The sequence below is a fragment of the Apiospora aurea genome (genome assembly GCF_038362705.1).
Source record: "Apiospora aurea strain CBS 24483 chromosome Unknown utg000003l_segment0_segment0, whole genome shotgun sequence".
NCBI classification, from domain to species: domain Eukaryota; kingdom Fungi; phylum Ascomycota; class Sordariomycetes; order Amphisphaeriales; family Apiosporaceae; genus Apiospora; species Apiospora aurea.
The window spans coordinates 2,648,381-2,668,027 of record NW_027117390.1 but is presented as its reverse complement, the minus strand read 5'-3'; the positions used below and the strand labels follow the sequence as shown (position 1 = coordinate 2,668,027).

The 19,647-nt window shown below is 54.3% G+C and overlaps 7 protein-coding genes across 7 annotated transcripts; 2 read left to right on the top strand and 5 right to left on the bottom strand.

Annotated features, from left to right (window-relative positions):
• Window positions 1-74: 74 nt before the first annotated feature.
• On the top strand, window positions 75-557 carry PG986_004682 (uncharacterized protein; the record flags this gene model as incomplete). Its single annotated transcript, XM_066840904.1, has 1 exon — window positions 75-557. One exon carries the CDS (start codon window positions 75-77, stop codon window positions 555-557), a length of 483 nt encoding a protein of 160 aa, XP_066703531.1.
• A 1,623-nt stretch (window positions 558-2,180) lies between these two features.
• PG986_004681 (uncharacterized protein) lies at window positions 2,181-2,869 on the bottom strand (the record flags this gene model as incomplete). Its single annotated transcript, XM_066840903.1, has 2 exons — window positions 2,181-2,356; window positions 2,752-2,869. The coding sequence occupies 2 exons, from the start codon at window positions 2,867-2,869 to the stop codon at window positions 2,181-2,183; spliced, it is 294 nt and encodes a 97-aa protein (XP_066703530.1).
• A 490-nt stretch (window positions 2,870-3,359) lies between these two features.
• PG986_004680 (uncharacterized protein) lies at window positions 3,360-4,321 on the bottom strand (the record flags this gene model as incomplete). Its single annotated transcript, XM_066840902.1, has 3 exons — window positions 3,360-3,827; window positions 3,886-3,926; window positions 3,976-4,321. The coding sequence occupies 3 exons, from the start codon at window positions 4,319-4,321 to the stop codon at window positions 3,360-3,362; spliced, it is 855 nt and encodes a 284-aa protein (XP_066703529.1).
• Window positions 4,322-6,068: 1,747 nt separating this feature from the next.
• On the bottom strand, window positions 6,069-6,359 carry PG986_004679 (uncharacterized protein; the record flags this gene model as incomplete). The annotated part of the gene is made up of 1 exon (XM_066840901.1): window positions 6,069-6,359. The coding sequence occupies one exon, from the start codon at window positions 6,357-6,359 to the stop codon at window positions 6,069-6,071; it is 291 nt and encodes a 96-aa protein (XP_066703528.1).
• A 749-nt stretch (window positions 6,360-7,108) lies between these two features.
• On the bottom strand, window positions 7,109-8,382 carry PG986_004678 (uncharacterized protein; the record flags this gene model as incomplete). The annotated part of the gene is made up of 2 exons (XM_066840900.1): window positions 7,109-7,479; window positions 7,647-8,382. The coding sequence occupies 2 exons, from the start codon at window positions 8,380-8,382 to the stop codon at window positions 7,109-7,111; spliced, it is 1,107 nt and encodes a 368-aa protein (XP_066703527.1).
• A 433-nt stretch (window positions 8,383-8,815) lies between these two features.
• On the bottom strand, window positions 8,816-12,998 carry PG986_004677 (non-ribosomal peptide synthetase; the record flags this gene model as incomplete). The annotated part of the gene is made up of 4 exons (XM_066840899.1): window positions 8,816-9,211; window positions 9,271-11,228; window positions 11,314-11,941; window positions 12,903-12,998. 4 exons carry the CDS (start codon window positions 12,996-12,998, stop codon window positions 8,816-8,818), a joined length of 3,078 nt encoding a protein of 1,025 aa, XP_066703526.1.
• Window positions 12,999-15,679: 2,681 nt separating this feature from the next.
• PG986_004676 (uncharacterized protein) lies at window positions 15,680-16,872 on the top strand (the record flags this gene model as incomplete). Its single annotated transcript, XM_066840898.1, has 6 exons — window positions 15,680-15,890; window positions 15,970-16,100; window positions 16,177-16,206; window positions 16,283-16,399; window positions 16,487-16,664; window positions 16,739-16,872. The coding sequence occupies 6 exons, from the start codon at window positions 15,680-15,682 to the stop codon at window positions 16,870-16,872; spliced, it is 801 nt and encodes a 266-aa protein (XP_066703525.1).
• Window positions 16,873-19,647: the final 2,775 nt, after the last annotated feature.

Below are 19,647 nucleotides of genomic sequence, written 5' to 3'. Positions count from 1 at the left end.
GCCGTCGCGCAAGCCGCCGCGCAGTTCCGCGACGGCGTCGGCCTCGACGTCTGGTCTGGGGCGCCATCGGCCGCATGGCCGACCACCTGGTCCAGAAGATCTCCGCGCCCCTGTACCCCGGGAAGGACAACCCCGACGCCAAGAAGAAGCAGGCGCCCCTGACGTACACCTACATGCTCGGCCACCACGTCATCGACAAGCTGGCGGCGCGCGTGGGCTACTGGGCCGGCACCGACAAGGACGGCAAGAACATCACGCAGTACGGCGACGGGCGCAGCAGCATAGGCGACTCGCTGGGGGAGACTGCTCGCGTGCTGGGCATCAACCAGACGCGCCTCCACGAGGCCCGGAACCAGACGCTCTGGAACCACGTCGCGCCGACCTACCTCGCGGCCGCCGTCAGCTCGCACAACCACCTGGTGATGTACCTTCGCGACCCCCGAGGTGCAGAAGGAGATGTTCAACATCGAGCAGCTCTTCTGGCACGGCAAGTCCGGGCCCATGCTGCACTACGGCCTCGGCCTCGGCAAGGATCTGCCGACGCTGCAGGTGCCTGACAAGAATGCCACCAAGCCTTCTCACTAGGTTGTCTTTGGGATGGAATTAAGGGAAACACAGGGGAGGAAATGACTGATGATAACGTATTGCAATCTTCCAGAAGAAGATTTTCCAAGGTCCCGAATTACACAGGCTTCATTGATTGAATAGAGGGGGATAGATAGATATTTCCATAGTTTCTTGCGTCTTTCCTCACTGTGTACTACTACTACTACTAATAAACATAATAAATCAACCCACCAAGGGCACGAAAGAGTCGCGGCCGATGCTAAAGCTCGCTCCAGTGTGATGCGATACCTAGATCTATGCCAACTTGTATAACTGCGACGTAGTTCCGAAAGCATGGACTGGTTCATGGATCGAGGTTGCAGTTGGCGGCAAACTTGCCGCGCCGAGGAAGTCTACAGGATGTCACGGTGGCTGACGCGGTCTTACTGGAGTCCCAAGTTAGTGACGGTTTCATACCCGTAGGTTTGCGACCATGGATGGTAGATGAGTATGCCAAAGTTCAGAGAGTCTTGTATCCGCAGCGTATGCTAGGCAGTCGAACATTTGATAATTAAAGATTGTGTTCATCAGGAAAGGCATGGGGCAGGTGTTGGTGCAGAAGAAGAAGGGATTGAGAGTCGCTTACCATGTACGAGGGAGTCACCAGTAGACATATGAGGGGCAATTGGCCTCGCTACTGGCGACAATGCATTGCAGTCTCGACGCACAAGAAACGCGCATTGCGCGAACTCGAGCTCGAGGCAAAGGGAAAACGGGATGAGGTTGAGGAAGAATCAGTCTGGTCTTCGCATTGAGAGAAGAAATTATTTTAGAGCAAGTCCCCCACATGAGCTTCAGCCACAGGAATTGGCGATAAGATAAGGAGGCTCTTGTCGTTCTGTGGCGGGGAGGCGGAGGCCTTTTGTGGAACAACCTCTGTTGTGGTGGACCCAACATGGAACGACGTCCCCCTATCCAGTTCTAGAATCCAATCAGAGCCATGATGGCAAATGTGTACCATCCGGGAACATCCAGGACTTATGGCATAATGTTGGACTTGCTATTCCTCGGCGCCAGAAGACGCCATCCAGGGCAGATAGTCTGATGCATTGAATGCAGAATGCAGCGGTATTGCGGACATGTCGTCAGCTATGTACAGCAGCAAGAAGCGTGCAAGATGAAATAGGTCGTCCTTGAGGGTAGGTGCGTAAGAAACACCGCTTTTCGCTCCATCCATCCTGTACTTATTTGACTTGTGTAGAATCTTGATGCGATGTGCGACATGGCAAAGTGATCGTAGCTAGATGGCATTTTTGCATACAATCTTTTGATGCCAACCCACTCAACAACACCAACATCTCCCAATCAAATCACGAATTTCCCTCACGTCAAACCTCTTTCGAGAATTCCAGCCAAAGCATCTATCTCAAACAACGCCAACATGCTTTCCGCCATCATCTTCTTCTTTGCCAGTTTCGCCAGCCTCGTCGCTGCCGCTCCCTGGACTGCCAGCAAGGCACCTTTCGCTGCGAGTAAGCCTACTTCCAACGTACCTACCTTTCACTGGTGTACCTACTTGCCACCCATTAACCCGACCTTGGCAAATGGGTCATGTGGATTTATTCTTGTCCTTTCTAACATGCTCTTCCTCCTCCCAAAACAGCGGCCCATGGAGCATCCAGGAATGTTCCAACTATGGCGAATGGATTGATGCCGGAAGCTGCAGCTCTCCCGAGCGATGCACCATCACCGCCACCGTTCCCGAGTGCGAGACTCCCGGCCACAGCAACGTCGCCGCTCGAGACAATGGCTGCAATCCCGGCCAGTCGCGCTGCTCGTAAGTTACTCCCTCTCCACATCCTTCGTGGACCGTCTGGTTCACTTTCTTTCCTTTTCTTCGAACACACATGCTAACCTTTTCTCTCACTCGCATAACAGCGATCCCATAACCCTCCAGGAGTGCACTTACATGGGCGTCTGGCAGACCGTCTGGAACTGCACTGCCCCCACTCAATGCGTCGACAACTACACGTGCGCCGTTCCCGGTCAAGACCAGCAGTGCGCTCCCGGTGCGGTTGAATGCGCGTGAGTCTTATTCCCACCCCGGCCTGCCCACCGACCCTGCTCAATACGCGCTCCGCCAACCAGGGAAGTCTTTGTGGGGTCGATTATGCACTTTCTTCTTCCTCTAACTTACATACTTACTTTCTTTCATAATAGCGATCGTTGGACCGTCGAGAGATGCGATGATAGCGGCTTCTGGCAATTCATCCAGAAGTGCGAGGATCCCGAGCAATGTGTCGTCGACGGCGAGGGTGGCCATTGCGGCATGCCCGGTCGTGACAACGCCTCCTAGGGAGCAAACACTAGACCATCGTCGCTTCAAGGCGGATCTGCAGTTCCCATGGTTCTGGAGTTTTGGTTAAAAGAACGATGAGAGTCGGCGTTGCCAGTCAGCCACAAAAGATACGGCATGAGCAATTAGGGGGCGCAGCGCTGATACAGGATCAACTTGTCGACCCGTACTCTTGCCTATAGTTGGCAAACTACTGTTCATAGTCAATAGACAGCAAGACGGGAGTGGACTTGCCAGCTTTTCGCAATAATCAAAAGGGACAGTAATACGGTGTTCTGCGTGTTTGATACGTAAAGAGATTACATCGACCATACGTGCGAGAAAACAACCTGATTACAAAGGAGATCTCCAAACCACCATCTGTAGACTCCCTTGTCTGACCTTCGACAGAAATTCCCTCCTAGCCCATTTCCTCCTTCACTGTCTTTGTCGACAACCCCTTATTCCCCCGCCAGCTTCACAAAGCAACCGGCTCCTCGCGCTCCACCTGCCGCTGCCCGTCCGGCGACCGCCTAACCACCTTGACGAAGCGCCCCTTGCGCGCGCCAATATCGACATTGACGGGCCCATGTCCGAAGTCGCGATAATCGTCCTCAGCCTGCTCGTGGTGATCCCTCTTGCCCTTGCCAGACCCGTCGCCATCATGGTCTTCGCCGTGGTGGCGACGCACCTTCGCCGTCCGCTTGACGTTCTTGGACCCGTCCTTGAAGATGCCAATGGCCCCGCGCCCGCCGCAGATGGTGTTGGCGTCGCCGCCGCACGGCATGTCGCACTGCATCGCGCACATGGGGTCGCTCGCGTCCTCGAGGTCGCCGGACTTGGTGGCGCCGCACCAGCACTCGCGCCCGTACTCGAGCCCCGCGAACGCGTAGCCGGCGCCCTGGCAGGCCTGCGTGCACATGGGGATGGTCATGCGGTCGTCGGCCTTCACGAGCGTCGTCAGCGCGCGCCCGTACAGCGGCTCCATGAAGCACGACACGTACTGCCAGCTGCCGCCCGGGACCGTCTTGAGCGGCTGCGGGCCCTGGAACTTGGTGTTGTTGAACACGGACACGCGCGCGTTGCCGCCGCACATTTGCTTCGGGTTGCCCTTGCACGGCATGTTGCAGTCGTTGTTGTAGATCCAGCCCGCGGGGGCGCGAGGAAGCGGCCGCAGTAGCACTCGCGGCCGTACTCGACCCCGGACAGGGGGAAGTTGTTCTTGGTGCAGAACGCCTGGCAGGCCTCGATGGTCATGCTGTCGTTGGAGAAGGACAAGCCCGTCAGCGCGCGGCCGGGGATCTCGGTGCTACAACCGAGGTACTTCCAGTCCTTGGCCACGGACCCGACGGCCGGGACGCCGGAGAACGAGGTTGGGCCGGGGGCCTGGGCCAGGACCGTCCGGCTGAAGAGGGCGGCGAGGACGAAGAATAACAACATGGTAGGTGAGAATAGAGAAGCAATTTGTTTAGGATTGAAGGATGTAATGCTAATAATAGCTTAAGCAAGTTCCTTGACCCCTTTTCTAAACTTTAGCAGTAATAAGAGCTAGAGATTTCGAAGCAGTATCTCTAGGGTTGCTTGAGTGGCTAAAGATCCCAAACCCCTGCATTTTGCCTGTCCATGACTCCAAATATAGGTTCTCTTGGTGGCAATCCCTGTGAAAGGAGTGGAGTTTTCAAAGGAAGCACTATCGTCATGAGGCTCAACAAAGCAGAACCCGGAGTGACAACGTCGCTCACAAAGACACCCCAGTCACTTCAGCTTGCTACCCGCAAACGGATAGAAACTGCTTTTACCACCCGGTTTACCAAGCCGGCCCGACGGCATACCGTATAACAGGGAGTTAATGGCTCATTCGGTCTGAGTCTTGGCATGAGTAATCCGACTCCACGTCATCAATAGCTGCTTGTTTGCTGAGGTTTATCGCAGTGGTCTGACTACTAGATGTATAGTCGGAGATCATGGTTTTGGGCCTATTAAAGCTGATGTGCCTGAAGTAGTACTGGTGGTTATAATTTAAAAAAGCCGTTGATGACATAGTGCAGCGGCGTGTACCTTGGAGCTATAGGGATCAATTATAATGATACTAGAAGCCTAAGGGAGCCAGGGCATAGGAGGGCTTTGATAATGAGTGCTGTTACCTCACAAACCTCATTAATAGTGCCCTTCTCAGGCACCATGTATGCTCTCTAGAACCAAGCTCAACTCAGGCATTCTGATAAGCAACTTTTTGCCTGAAGTTATAGGGCCTTTAGCCACCAACAGCCTATAGATGTGGAGAATGAGCTTCCCTAACCATAACAATCACCTGGGAGGGCAGCACTGTTGGTGATAAGTACGAGCGCCTTGATTGTTTCCATTTAATAATTACCTACCCTCATAAGAGCTTTCCCACCTCAGGAATTAACTCTTAAGGCCACTACCTTTTTCTCAACTCTCGTTTTATTCATTCGAGTTGCTCACCCAAACAAAAATGCCTCCACTGCAACAACCTGGAGAATCAGAACCAACCGAGAAAAGAAACATCAAGTCACCTTTTCTCATAACCACCCTCTTAGAGGTCTCAGTTGCATCTAAGATCTCATAGTTCTCTTGCCAACCATGTCTCGCTCGTGGTCCAACGCAGAGAAGCGACGCCTCGTCGAAGGCCTCTGCCGTCCCGGCACCATGACGCAGCCCTGGGGCGCCCACCCCTTCGGCCGCGTGATCAGTAGTCGCGGGCTGCACGAGTACTTCCTCGAAGGCGAGTTCGAGAACGGAGAGAAGTTCCAGCGCGCCCAGCGCGCCATGGAGTAAGTTTGGAAATCCTGCTATCCCTCAAAGCCCCGTTCAGCCAACCAGCCTCATCTTCTCGCATCACCGCCACCGCCGCCCTGTTCCGATGTACACCTAATTGAACATTCACTGACGAGCCGTACGTACTATTAGCACATACCTATGTCGTCTGCTTCAACGCGACTTCATCCCCCTTGTGGACCAGATCCCGGGCTACATCAAGGCCACCAACGGTGTCCTTAACTCCGGCGATCAACTCATCCGATGGTTGTACTACACGTACAACTTCTACGTCTCGGATGAGGACGAGGAAGAGGACGAGGAGGAAGAGGCCATGGAGGGAGAGGAGGTGGAGGAAGACTCGGAGGAGATGGAGGAGGACGAGGGTGAGGAGAGCGATGACCAAGAATCAGACGTCGACGACGACCAGGACGACAGCAAGCAAGAGCAAGAGCCTGTGGAAGAGAATGTCGGCGAGGTTGACTTCCATCTGGAGGAACCCAGCGAGGAGTACGCTCGTCAAGTCAACGAGTACAACGAGTGGATCAGATACAAGGAGTAGTTCCCTGGTGCTGATCAGTAGGCCGAGGGAACACGACATCTCGCCTACATCCTGTGGAGCGCCCAGAGGACATCTATCTACCTCGTTGTTCGCGACAGCGTCTTGGGCGACTTTAAGGGCTTTCACTTCCTGGTTCATGATGGAAAACGGTCACCTCCCATACATAATGATCTCTTGGTTTCCTACTAGAATAGAAACCTCTAGCGCTAGTACGGAATCCAGCTAAGCTCCTTCTTCCTCTAACAAAAGACCATCAAAATAAGACAATTCGACATCGTGACATGTATGTATATATATATAGAGCAGGAAATAGAAGCGACCGACATACGCAAATTACACCTCGCTGTCGTGGCTCACAGGAGCATCATAAAACAAGTAGAGCGTAGCTCCGAATGGATCTTCGTATGCGATAGCCTATATTCTCCATGTTATCATGCATGAACGTGCCATGCGCCATGCCCGCGGTCCACACATTTAGTTGCGGATCTGTTTGGTCCGGGAACGGAGGCTGCCGGCCGCCACGAGGCCGACAAAGTCAACAGCTCCGTACCTAAGGACGGACCAACCCCAACCTTCCAGACCCCAACACCGGTCTGGCTCTCCTGGAGATCGGTCATGCCGAAGCCCTCCCCCCCACCATCCCATCTGGGACTTGACTTGGACAGATACGGCGACAGCCACGCTGGTGTCGTTGCTGGGGAGCTCGGCTAAATCGAGGCCGAGCGACGAGCAAGTGTGGATGCCACACCACGGAGTGAGAAAGACTGATCACCGCAAGTTGCCTGTCTCTTTAGGAATAGATAATTATTGTTTACAATTCCTCAAAATCAACGCCTTCATAACCTGGCTAATAATACACAACATGGATTTCAGCACCCGCCACCCCCTCAAGCCCTCCCCTTCCCCTTCCCAGCATAAGCCTCCGCCCCCGCCTCGACCAGCGAAGACACCATCCCCAACCGATCCTGCATCCCCACCATCGCCGCGCACGCAATGACGATCTCCTCGATGAACACCGGATCCTCGAACTGCGTCTTCGCGCCGCCTTCTTCCCGCCCGTTCTGCGGGAAGATTTTGAGGATCCCCCGCTCGCTGGCCCAGGGCGCCGACCGCGTGTACTGCGCGAGGACGTGCTTCTCCTCTGCCTCGTCGACCAGGTACTGCGTCAGGAACGGGGTCCAGTTGTTCCAGTTGTTCGGGAAAAGGGAGCTCAGATCGAATCCCGCCGCCGCCGCCGCCGCCTGGGAAGAAGAAGATGCTGATGATGGGCTTTGAGTAGTAGTCCTTTCTGCCGCCTCTGCCGGGTTATTACCAGCCGCGAGCATGGCCTTTTCCGACATGAAGGGCTGCTGCGGTTGCTGCTGCTTCTCACCGCCCCCCTGCGCCTGTCCATCTTTACCCCGATACGTATTCTGCCACACATACCGCCTCCCCCCAACTCCGGAAACTCCATCGCGTACTTCGTCGACATAACCCCCGTACAATGCATGAACCTCTTCGTCGGCTTCCTCTCCTCCACCCCCATCTCCAACTCCATCCCCGTCCCCACGGCGTCGTGCACGTGGTGCTTCGGCAAGAACGTAACAGTAACCCCGCACCACCCCGGCACGATGAACTCGGGATACTTGAGCGCCGCGACCTCGCGCGGGAAGCCCCTCATGTCCTCCGGCTGCGCCCGCGCCGCCTTCTCCTCCTCCTCCTCCGCGCGCTGCTGCTGCCCCGCGCCGGGGACCTCGAACCGGTTCACGGCGGCGCGGTACTTGGACGCGTACTCGACCTCCCAGCCGATGTTGGCGAGGCAGCCGGCGGGGCGGATGGCGATTTTCTTGTGCAGCAGGACCGAGGCGTTCTGGAGGGAGATGATGAAGGTCAGGGCGCTGGCGGGTTGCTGACTTGACGATGGTACTGCTGCTGCTCTTGGTGACGCATCATCGTGTCCGTACGGCCGGGCCTTCTCGTCGGGATAGGTGGTGGTGGTGGTGGAGCCCGCACCCGGCGTGTGGGTGGTATCGGGATGGAAGTACGATGGCGGGGGCTGGCGGGTCCCGGAAGTGGCCTCTTGGTACGACGGCAGACCAGGAGCATCAGCATGGTGCTGTTCCTCGTCTTGCGAGTCCAACAGATGTGGATGAGGAGCTTTGTTATCACCGTGGCCATCCATATTGCGAGCGACTCTGGTTTGACTAGATTTGAATTTTGATATGAATTCTTTTTGCAGGTATCTATGTGAAAAATGAATGTTGGCAACAAGCAAGCATTGCTGCCTGCCTTGCTTCGGAGTGAGTGAGGTGTAGTGAAATCACGTGACACTGCTGCTAGCCAAACAAACACCCGCCTAAGAATAAATACAGAGGCACTGGAACACACACACACAAGCACACTGCGCCACGCTAACAAAGTGCCGCAAAAGGACCACCCAACCCGAAATCCGACGTCGCCACCCATTTTTGGTTCTCATGAGACCGTGAAATCTCATGGGAATATAACTAATGTACATCATGAAAAAATAAGAGTTGAGGCATTAACTTTGGGGGTCAGACCCCCAGAAGAAGTATAAAAGAAGAAAAAATGTAGAAAGAATGTTCTTGAGTCGTTCAAGAGTCGAAAATGGGACCAAACGCGGGCACCCCGCGCGCCTCCAAGTCATACACCAGCTTCGACGTGACTTTCGCGTTGGAAATGATCGCGACCGCCTCCGCACCGCTCTCCTTGTAGAGCCGATACGCCTCGACCGCCATATCCGGGCGCCCCTGCTTCCGGGTGTTCCAGATGACGGCGTCCGGGTCGGTCGCGAGCACGCCCTCGATGATCTCGCGCCCGTATGTGGTCTCGGGGTTGGGCGTGGACCAGAAGACGCGGACGGGGACCTCGCGCGCCAGGATGACGGGCAGGCACGGGCCGATACCTGAGCCCGTCGCGACGAGGACGACCTTGCGGAACAGCGGGAGCATGCGGAACACGCCCGACGCGGGCGTCGTGCGCGTCCAGAGCTTGGTCGGGGGTTGTCGATCATCTGCCCCGTCCAGTCGCCGGCGCGCGAGACCACCACCGAAAAGCCGGCCTTGCCCGGGATCGGGATGGTCGCGAACCCGTGCCACTCACGCAGGGGCTTGGTCGTGAGGCGGATGCCCTTGCCGGGTTTGGGGGTGCAGTAGTCGAAGTGCAGGCGGATGGCGTGCTTGCTCAGGGGCTCGGGCCGCACGTTGACCTTGCGGAGCTGGACCCACGGCAGGATGATGGTGTACGAGATGACGGCCACCATCCAGATGGCCGGGTTGTTGGCCAGCGGCTTCTCGGGCGAGACGGACGCGTTGGTTACGGCGATGTGCGCCCAGACCAGCGCCAGGGCCGTCCAGCCGCCGAAGCGATGCATCCACTCGAACTGGTCGTGCATGGTCATGCGGACGCGCGGGTACGCCATGACGAGCATCGCCAACAGAATGGCGAGGATAAGAAACGTAAGGACCACGGTGGGGATGTTGACGCGAGTTAACTCGTCCTTGCGCACAAAGTAGATGGTCGACTGCACCGCGAAGATGACCCACCAGCCCGTCGCGCAGATGGCGGCGCCCGAATGCAAACCGCCCAGATGATAGCAGCGCGCAAAGTGGCGGCGGATCCAGAGCGGCGCGGACTTGGGCACGCGCGTTGCGAGCCAGAAGACGAAGTTGATGCCGTACTCGTTGCGGATGACGATGGCGATGAGCAGGTTGGCGGCGACGGCGTTCGCAATACCGTCGAGGGGCAGACCGTTCTTGGCGCCGGCGGCCAATCCGATGAAGACGAACAGGTTGATCATGAAGATGAAGAGGAACAGCTTGCGGTACGCGTTGAAGAGCTTGTGGCGGACATATCGACCGCCGTGGAAGCCGTTCTTTTGCGGGAGCTCGATGGCCGCCTTCTCGACCTCGATGTCGTCGTAGCTATTGACGCTCGTCGCGTTGCTCTTGGTCCGGACGGGGACCAGGCCCTTCTCCAGGTTGCTGAGGCTGATCATCTGGTTATTAGCATCCTGATACGTAGCGGGAATGGCGCCTGCCATGGGTTGTCCGAACTGGGCCTGGTTCTGGTACTGGTTATCGCTCTGGTTAACATACGCGGTGGGTGGTGTGGCGGGCGGGGTCATGGGCTTCTCGGCGGCCAGGATGGACTCCTCCATGGTGCGCAGGGCCTTCTTGTCGATCTTGCCGCCGGGGGTCATAGGCATGTCCTCGATCCGGACCAGGCGCGAGGGGCGCGAGTAGTGGGCCAGGAGGTTGGCGAGATGCATCTTCAGTTCCGTCTCGTCCACTTGGCCGTGGCACGAGTAAAAGGCCCAGAGCTGTTCGCCGATCTTGAGGGCGCAGGCCTTGGCCACGTTGCGGAAGGACTCGACCGAGGCCGAGACGCCGTCGAGCTCGATGCGGACGCCCTTGATCTTGACCTGGTCGTCCTGGCGGCCGAGAGGCTCGATCTCGCCGTTGTCGAGCCACCGGCACAGGTCGCCCGTGTTGAACATCATGCGGCCGTCGCGCGTGAACTTGTCCGGGCGGTAGCGCTGCGCCGTCAGCTCGGGCAGGTTCAGGTAGCCCCTGGTGACGCCCAGGCCGCCCACCCACATGAGGCCCGGCTCGCCAATCTTGACGGGGAACTCCTTCTCGTCGAGGATATAAACGTTGGTGTTAGGGTTGGGCCGGCCGATCGACAGCTTAGCGCCGAGCTTGTGCGTGTGTGCCGTGTTCAGGATCGATATCTCGGTGGGGCCGCAGACGTTGAGGAAGCGCACGTGGGGGGCCCACTCCTGCGCCAAGGCCAAGGGGCACGGCTCGCCGCCCACGGCGATGGTCTTGATGTTGGGGAACTCCTCGTGGCGCGGCAGGTATTTCTGGGCCGCGCTCGGTGTGGCGATGACCACGTCCGACTTGCTGAGACAAGATGCCCACACGTCCTTGTCGCCGCCGCGGCCGCTCGAGCCGCGCAGGTTGAGACAGCCACCGTTCATCAGTGTGCCAAGGATTTCCCAGGCGCCTGTTGGGTAAGAGGGTGGTCAGCAAACGGGGAGTTCTCTATAGTTCAGGCAACAGTTCAGGGAGAGGATGGAGAGTGCACGTACACATATCGAAACCAAGCATGAGAACGGACGACACGTTTGTGCCGACTGTGATGCCGAGCTTTCCGGGCTCGTTGAGTAGGGTGTTGCAGGTGCCCTCGTGGGTCACATCTACACCCTTGGGCGCACCAGTCGTCCCGGAGGTGTAGATGGCGTATGCTCCATCATAGGGACCGACGGGGACTTCGGGGTTGCGGGTATCGCCGCGGCGCCAGAGAGGGTCTAGCGCGTCGATGGCGACGATGACGGCGTCCGAGTCGAGGGGCATGCTGCGCTCGACCTTCTCCTCGAAGCTGGACAAACACAGAACGATGGGCGCGTCCGAGTCGTGAATGACGTGCTGCAGGCTCTCCTCGACCATGACCGAGCCGTCGATGGGAACGTATTGGCAGCCGGCCTTCAAGACGCCCAAAATGAAGATGGTCATCTCGAGGGACCGCGAGTATACGCAGACGACGCGCTGCTTCGGCTGCAGGTTGTGGTTGGTGATCAGGTGGTTGGCCACCATGTTGGACCGCCAGTCGAGCTCGGCGTATGTGAGCGTCCTCTCCTGGCCGAAGCACTCCCGCACGGCCTTGGCATAGGGGTAATTGCCCGCGATGGACTCGAAGGCCGCCGTTACCGTCCGGTGCTGCAGTGGGATGGACGGCCCGCGTCCATATTGGCTGAATAAGTGCTGGTCCCCGGGGACAGCTTCTCAACTGAATGGAAAGCCATTATTACGGACGAAGGGTCAAAAAAACAAAAAGACTATCTCCAAAGTTGCCAAAATGGCAGAGATAGCAAAAAAGAATGTAAATGATAGCAGCTTCACAACGAATAACCAACACGCCTAGGGAAGAAAGGAAGAGAGGAGGCAGGGCAGGCAAGAAGAGCCGCAATGGGGCACCTTTTTGTGACTTTCGAGATCGAGCTATGCGTCTGATGCTGTGACCGTTGTCGACTAGTTAGTAGGAGGCAGTAGTAGACCCACGAGAACAAGGAGATCCCCGTGTGCTAGGAAATGAGGAGGAACCCTGGTCCATTTTAAACTCCCGGGTCATGGCGCGGGAGATTCCATGTCGCAAATCCTAATTATTCCCTGTGAGACATCCAGGCCGCGGAAGGGACGACGGCTGGCCGTGGTTGGAATGGAGCTCGTTGCCCCGATCACCCTCTACGGCCGAATCAGGCATGTCATCATTGATTTTCGGAGATTGAAACAACGCCGATTTCTTCCTTCTTTCAGTATCGTTTTTTTTTCTTTTGCTTTTCCTGCGTGCATCTCCCCAAAACAAGAGGCGTGGAGCCGAGGCGACTAGGAGGGGGGGGCGAAGGGGGTCGGCCCAGAGAGACGCTGGTAGCTGGTCCGTCTGGGTGCGACAACACGAACCACGATACCGGCGTCCCCGCATGGGTGGGGACCGTTTATGCCCTGCCTCGACGGACGGACTCCCAACCTGGTCCTGTCACTTCTGTCAGCTTTCGACTTGTCGGGGCCTTGGCGTAGTCGTTGTATAATTCCACCCGTTTCATCGCTTCGTCGCTACTGGGGCTCCCTGTTTCATCTCGGGGCAACGGCCTTGGTTCCTGCTTAGAACTTGTTTACTAACCAACATCTGCCGCGCGGTGGCAGCACTGATCGAGATGCTATTTTCGATAACCGACAGGACGAGCCTTGGGCCCTCCCTATAGGGATTCGATAACATTACATGTCATATAGTCTAACTGCCTCCTTAGGTCAATGGCCCCGAAGAGAATACGATGCCTGAGATTGCACGTGGGGATGTGTGAGGTGCGACGTTGCGTTGCTACCGGTAATTGGGACATCTAAGACCACTGGGCACCGGTTAGGTAAATCTGGCAGATCCGCCCGAACAAAAATTCTCCAGTAATACCAGCCCTCGGGGCCCGGGACTGGGGGAGACTCGTACGAATCTAACAGGAGTAGCGCTTACTCCACGAAGGGGTCGTCCTAAATTACCGTGCCAGTTTCAAGGCCCCGCCCCTCCTTACACGCCGTGCTCCACGCCGAGGGAACGGTCCCGACGTCAGCTAGGCAGGAACTCGTATAGATCGGCGGCCTTGATAGATGTACTACCCAAAAGCACGTCTAGCGGTCGAGATTGTGTGGGCCTGGGACCGAGGCAGGGGTCGTGCGCGCTATAGTAGTATCGGAAGTTATATGTTGGAGCTGGGTTCCACAGCCGGATCCGAGTTGGGACACCTGCACCTAGGGACACCCTATCGTGTCCTTTGCAACACCCGGCTCGGGGGACGCAAGGCCTGGTTCCTCGCCTCTTCACCTTGAAGCAATTCGGCGAGCCAAGGCACTTGTCATTGGAAGACCCGTTGTGATCTTAGGGTGACGTCGATGTCGTACCATAGGGGCTGAAAGTGTGGCATGTTCGGCACTTGAGTACTCGATCCCCGGCCGGAACATCAACCCACCATTCCATCATGCCCTGGAAGGCAAATAACCTTGCCCATGCGTTTGGCGTGCTGACCTCGATGATATTGCAGACGTGAATATACGAAGAGTGCTTTCTTTCGGACCGGAGATACTATATCTATCGTGCGTGTCCGGCCGAATCCATTGGGGTGCCTGCCACCCCGATCGGACAGTCAAATGGCCAATTTTGTCTGTTTCAACATCTTGTTGATTGGAAGATCATGCGCCGTGGCCGAACGATAGGGACATGAGAATCCTCATTGGAGGAAAGAAGATCAACCTGTCCGTTTGCAGAGCGGCAAAAGTTTGGCCTGTTGAAACAAAAGAAAACACATCAGCAGGGAATCGTGGACCGATGCAAGTGTTCTGTTTAGGAGTCTGGGCACGGCGCGGCAGAGAGAGCTTTTTCGCGTGGAGCAACAGAGGCTCAGAAAGGGAGCGAAGTTGTTTCAAGAAACAAGCAGCTAGGATTAAAGGTGGGAAAAACGGAGATGCAATGCATGTGATAAAGTTTGGCTTTTGGCTGGTGCTGACAGGGCGAGCCTAGCAGAGCCTAGTAGCAGCAGCAAGTCCAGGGTTTGGGGCAGCCGCAGTGGACAATTCTGGCCTCTTCTGGCCCTGGCAGGATCCACTGGGGACAACTGGGCCCTGGATGGGGGGCGCTTATTGGTGGATAGAGGCCCGAACGTTTGCCGTGGACGCAAAACGGGGGCAAGCGAGAGCCGCCAAGATCGGGTTGAAATGCGCAGGCACGACTTCAGTCGGCCGATGAACCTAATTCAGCGATTTGGGACGAGGCTCATCTTGCCCTTGCTGGCTTCCAGGATTGGGCGACCGATTTAGCATCGCGCCAGGGTACCCCGACTTCGACTTCGCCTTGGCAAGCGCATGCTACTTCAGGCCAGGCGCAGGCGCAGGCTCAGAACACACCAGTGCTTCAGTGGAAGGAAGGTGGCTTTCGCTAGCACCACTCCAGCCTAGCACGCAGCAGCACTCTGCATGAAGCAGCACGTCGCAGCACATGGCAGGCAGAGGCTGCTGTTTTTGGCTCAGACAGCTGCTTGATTCGGATGAAGTGCGATGAGAGAATACTAACTGGGAAGAAGTCCTGACTCCTGAGTCGTGGGCATTTCACTGCATATGTCACACGGCATGCATCCTGTATTTCAATGCAAGTCGTCGCAGAGACCACCAGTTCAAACATGGGCAGTAGGTATCTCAAACGGGTTCTGTTGGGATGTATCAATTGAAGAAGAAAGAAAAACTCAATTGACTTAAACAAATAAGCAAGACGAGGCCCATATCATGTATTATTCCGAACTTGGCGAGTGCCGATGTTGCAGAGATGCAGGTACTACTACTCCGTACTAACAGAGATGCGACTGATGGCTTGATGAATCAGCCGAGGCGTACCGATTATCAATGGGGGAGCAGGGGTCCATCCCTCCTGGGCCTTCAATTGTTCCCACCTCTGCATACAGCCACAACACCGCGAGTCAGAAGAGGGGGTGCAGAGTCGAGAACAGGGCCAGGACAGGGCCAGGACATGGCCAGTGTGGAATACGTATTCAACCGAGTTAGTAGTATCGGCCGGTTCATGCAACATGGCTGACATCACATGGCCCTCGCGCGCCCAAAAGCAACAGTGGCTTGCATACTTGTGTAGCAAATGCGTTCGTGGTGGGTGGGCTTGCAGTGGATTTCGATGGGGGGAGAGGGGTGGCAGACAGACCAGCAAGACAGCAGTAAACATGGTGCACGGCGGTAAAACAAGGGTCGATCCCGTTCCCTCCAGCCATTGATGTGTTTAATTAGACCTGGGCTTCGAATCCGTCAATCCGATTCCACGATCCACCACAGTCCTGCCAACACTCCCAAGAGATTTCACGCACTAAGCAAAATCACCACCGGCCGGGAAATAGCAACACCTCAGTCACGATGCAACTGATCACCAAGCTCACCACTGACGATGTCAGGGTCTCGGCCAACGACCAAGGCGTCGCCGTCCTCCAGATGGACCGGCCAGCGAAGCGCAATGCCTTTAGCCAGGCCATGATCGACACCATTGTGGCGGCCCTGCGCGAGCTGGACCGCATGCCTGAGGTGCGTGCCGTCGTCATCGCCGGCCTACCCGAAGGCCCCTTCTGCGGTATGTAGCATCATACTCATCTATCTATCTAATTTCATGGTTGGCTGATTGGTGGGGAATTCCCTTGCCGTTGTTGCAGCTGGTATGGACATCAAGGAATTGGTTGCGATAACCACCGCCGCGGCGCATCGGAGGGCTTTCCTCAAGGATCTCACAGACGCCTTCGCGGGCTTCTCGAAGCCTACCATTGCCGCTGTGGTGGGAGCTGCGGTAAGACATCCCATTCCCCGTGTTTGTGCCACGTTTCGGTTGCATGCGTCGACTGACATGCGATCTCTCCTGGTAGCTGGGAGGAGGCTGCGAGATATCCTTGGCTGTAAGTACCGATATAACGCCACATGGCAGACCCTCCCTTGTCTCATAGGATCGCCGATTGACCCTAATTTACCTAGTGCGATATGATCTATGCGGCTGAGGACGCCATGTTTGGTCTTCCGGAGATGAAGATCGGTACCATCCCCGGTGCCGGTGGCACGCAACGCCTCGCCCGGGCCCTGGGAAAGCACAAGGTAAGTAAATAATTGCCTACTATACTGTCCTTCCTGGGTATGGGTGCATGGACCCTGTCAGCTAACCAACGTCTCCTCGGACTTTAGGCAATGGAATTCATCCTCACCGGCGAGCCTGCCTCTGGGGCCGAGTTCGAGCGTCTGGGTATGGTGACCCGCGTCTTTCCTAAGGAGAAAGTGCTGGAGGAGGCCCTGAAGCTCGCTACCAAGATCGCGTCCCTGTCCGGCCCGGTTGTGCAAATAGCAAAGCAGGCCGTTCTTACCGGTAAGTTGAAGTCTTTTTCTTTTCGTACTCATAGTCACAGGATGAGGAGAGCTGACATAATCATCAAAACGCAGCGGAGTCAACGACTTTGGAGATCGGAATGACGCACGAGAAAGCGCTTTACTACGCTACGTTTGACGTGGCTGACTGTCATGAGGGCCAGCGTGCGTTCCTGGAGAAGAGGAAGCCGAATTTCGAACACCGTTAGAGCAGCAAGAGTATAGTATTAGCAGCGTGTTTATTTGGATATTGTGAGGATTATATTTAGCCAGGGCCAGGTCTTCTTATCTAAAGCAAGTGATTAAATATCGACTTTGTTGGTTTTCCTAATAGTGGGTAAGATGCAACCCCTATCGGCTGCCCCCCCTCAAATGACATACCTAAAATAGATGTAAAAATCAACAACATCAGCAATAGATAGGTCAATTGAACAACGCACACTGCATTTTAAGGCCTATTTCGGCTGGTGCGTATTACAATAGAATCACCCTCACCACCAGCTCGATTTACATCACTTTCCACCACCTCATCGGCGCGCCTTTTCGGCCTTTTCGGCCTCTTCCTTAGCCTTCTTTCTTTAACGTCCTCTTAAACCTCCCTAATGTTTACCATATATATAAAGCCCTCATTAGGGTCCTCGTCGACCTTCCTCCTCTTTTAAGATCTTATTTTCTCTAAATCTGCCTCCAGACCGGCTTTTTCCTGCTCTAACCGGCCGATCCGGGCCGTCAAATTATTAACACTCTTACCGAGCTTCTTCCACAGCAACCTCCTAGTTAAATCACCGGTGGTGACATCAGCACCAAGCATCGCAGCCCCTAAATCTTTAACCTGCCGGCTATTTTTAGGCGTCTCGATCTTTCCAGCCTTCGGTTCAGCTGGCTGGCGCGTATCCTCGGCGGCGATGGCCTCATCGATAGCTCGCACCATATTAGTGCGACGAAGCCTGTTATTCATCGGCTTGTCGATATTAAGGGGGTAAATACCAGTTGCTGCCCATTTACCAGCGATAACCTTAGGGGTAAAGGCTACTTTGCGTGCTTTAGCCTAGGCTCGAAAGAAGTCCCCTTTTCTAACGTAGCTGTTATTAATAACGGCGTATACCAGGTCGAGCTCCCTTCGGAACCTCCTTTTCAGGACCCTAAAACAGCCAATATCCAGGGGCTGGAGCACATGGGAGCTGTGTAGTAATAAGTAAAGGAGCCACACCTTGGCCTTTAACGCCGCTAGCATAAAGTTATTATCGATATAACTTTTATGTCCATCTAAAATTAGGAGCCTTTATTAATTAAAGTTATTAAGCTTAATTAAAGGAATAAAGATTTTTCTTAACTATTTTAAGGCTATAAAATTAAAAGTCTATTTTTTTAGTAACGCCTTAAAGGCTTAGTTCTTATATTTACAGTTAACTTTATCCTTCTCTTAAAGAAATTATTATTACTAGACCGATTAGCTTTTAAATATAATTAAAGGCGGCAGGATATTACTAATAATATTAATATACTTTAAAACAGTTATTTATTCACGATTAGCCGAGTCGTTCCGTATTAAACTTTAATAGGCGGTAAGGCCGATTATTATAATACCTTCCCCTATCGTTATCGCAGTTCTTACTTCATCGGCGTTAAATTTAAATCGAAGGGGTATACTATTAATAATAGCAGTATTAAACCGATTAAAAAACCCTCGTATAGCCCCGTTTAATATATATACAAAACGCTAGAAATCCATCGCTTTAGCACGTACAGTTTTAAAGGCTAAATAACGTTTTAAAAAACGGTATACCTATCGTTTACCGATAAAGTAATCGACCCTTTTTATAAAGAGGATACGCTAAGCGTATATGCGAAATAGCCGGTGCGTTAATGCGTAGTCTAGGCTAACCTAAAAAAAGGGCCCATTTAACTAAAAAGGTTTCTTCCGTAAAGGTGAATAACTACCGAGTTTTATCCTACTCTTTTTTTAAATATTAACCCCTAAGTTAATTGCGAAAGGTGCCCCTATTAATATTATAGTCTTTGGCCGCACGGTTAATGCTTCCGCCGGCCAGCACGGCCTGGACCGCTTAGGCAATGCGAGCTTTTTTGGTTATGTTGGTAGTAGTAAAAAGAGGAAAAAAAGAGGAAGAGATTAATCTACTTCAATTGACAGACGAGTGAGATTTGACCCCTTTATATACTGTTGTTGTTGCTCAGGGGCTCTAGAATCATCTGAAATCTGGAGGGGTCATTTGAGGGGGGGGCAGCCGATAGGGGTTGCATCTTACTAAGAGTTGCTGACTGCTTGATCTCCTTGACGTCTATTGGACAAGATACCAAACACTAGAAACCACATACCATCTTGTGTTACCGCATAACTGGTATATGTTCCTAGTACCTTAGGTAACGGCAGTGACTCCAGTGCCTTTCCACGAGCTGTCTCGTTCGTAATCTATCCCGGCAGCTGGCGGTTCCGAACCATGATCCCTTTGAACACATGCCTAGCAACCCGGTCCTGTCAAAATCAAAACGCCTGAACGGATTGTTCTCGTGTTATGTGATCAGTGTCTACTCTTATTCAAGTTGAAACAGTCAACAAGTTCCACTTGAAGGGGTGTTTGTACGTATTTAGAATAACATGGTGTAACAGCACAAGTACTAAAGAAGTGCAGGCATGGTGGTGTTTCTATGAACAAAGTATCTCAGGTTTGCGAGTACTTACTTGGGTAGGGGACCGGTTCAACCCTTTTAGTGGTATGGGTGATTGTACCTACAGCTTAAAGTCTACTTATGGAACAAACTCTCATTGTGTGTCTGCACTTGAAATCACTGTTGATTGTTTAGGATTTGATGACTCGCTTAAAAACCTCCATTTAACCACCGAGCTCTCTTTCCCTTCTTCCATTTTACAACCTCTACATCCGAGGCGGTAGCTTCGCCAAGTACTCAGTTGCAGCAAACTGCAACCACCATTCAACAGTCCTACATACATACATCGTTGCACC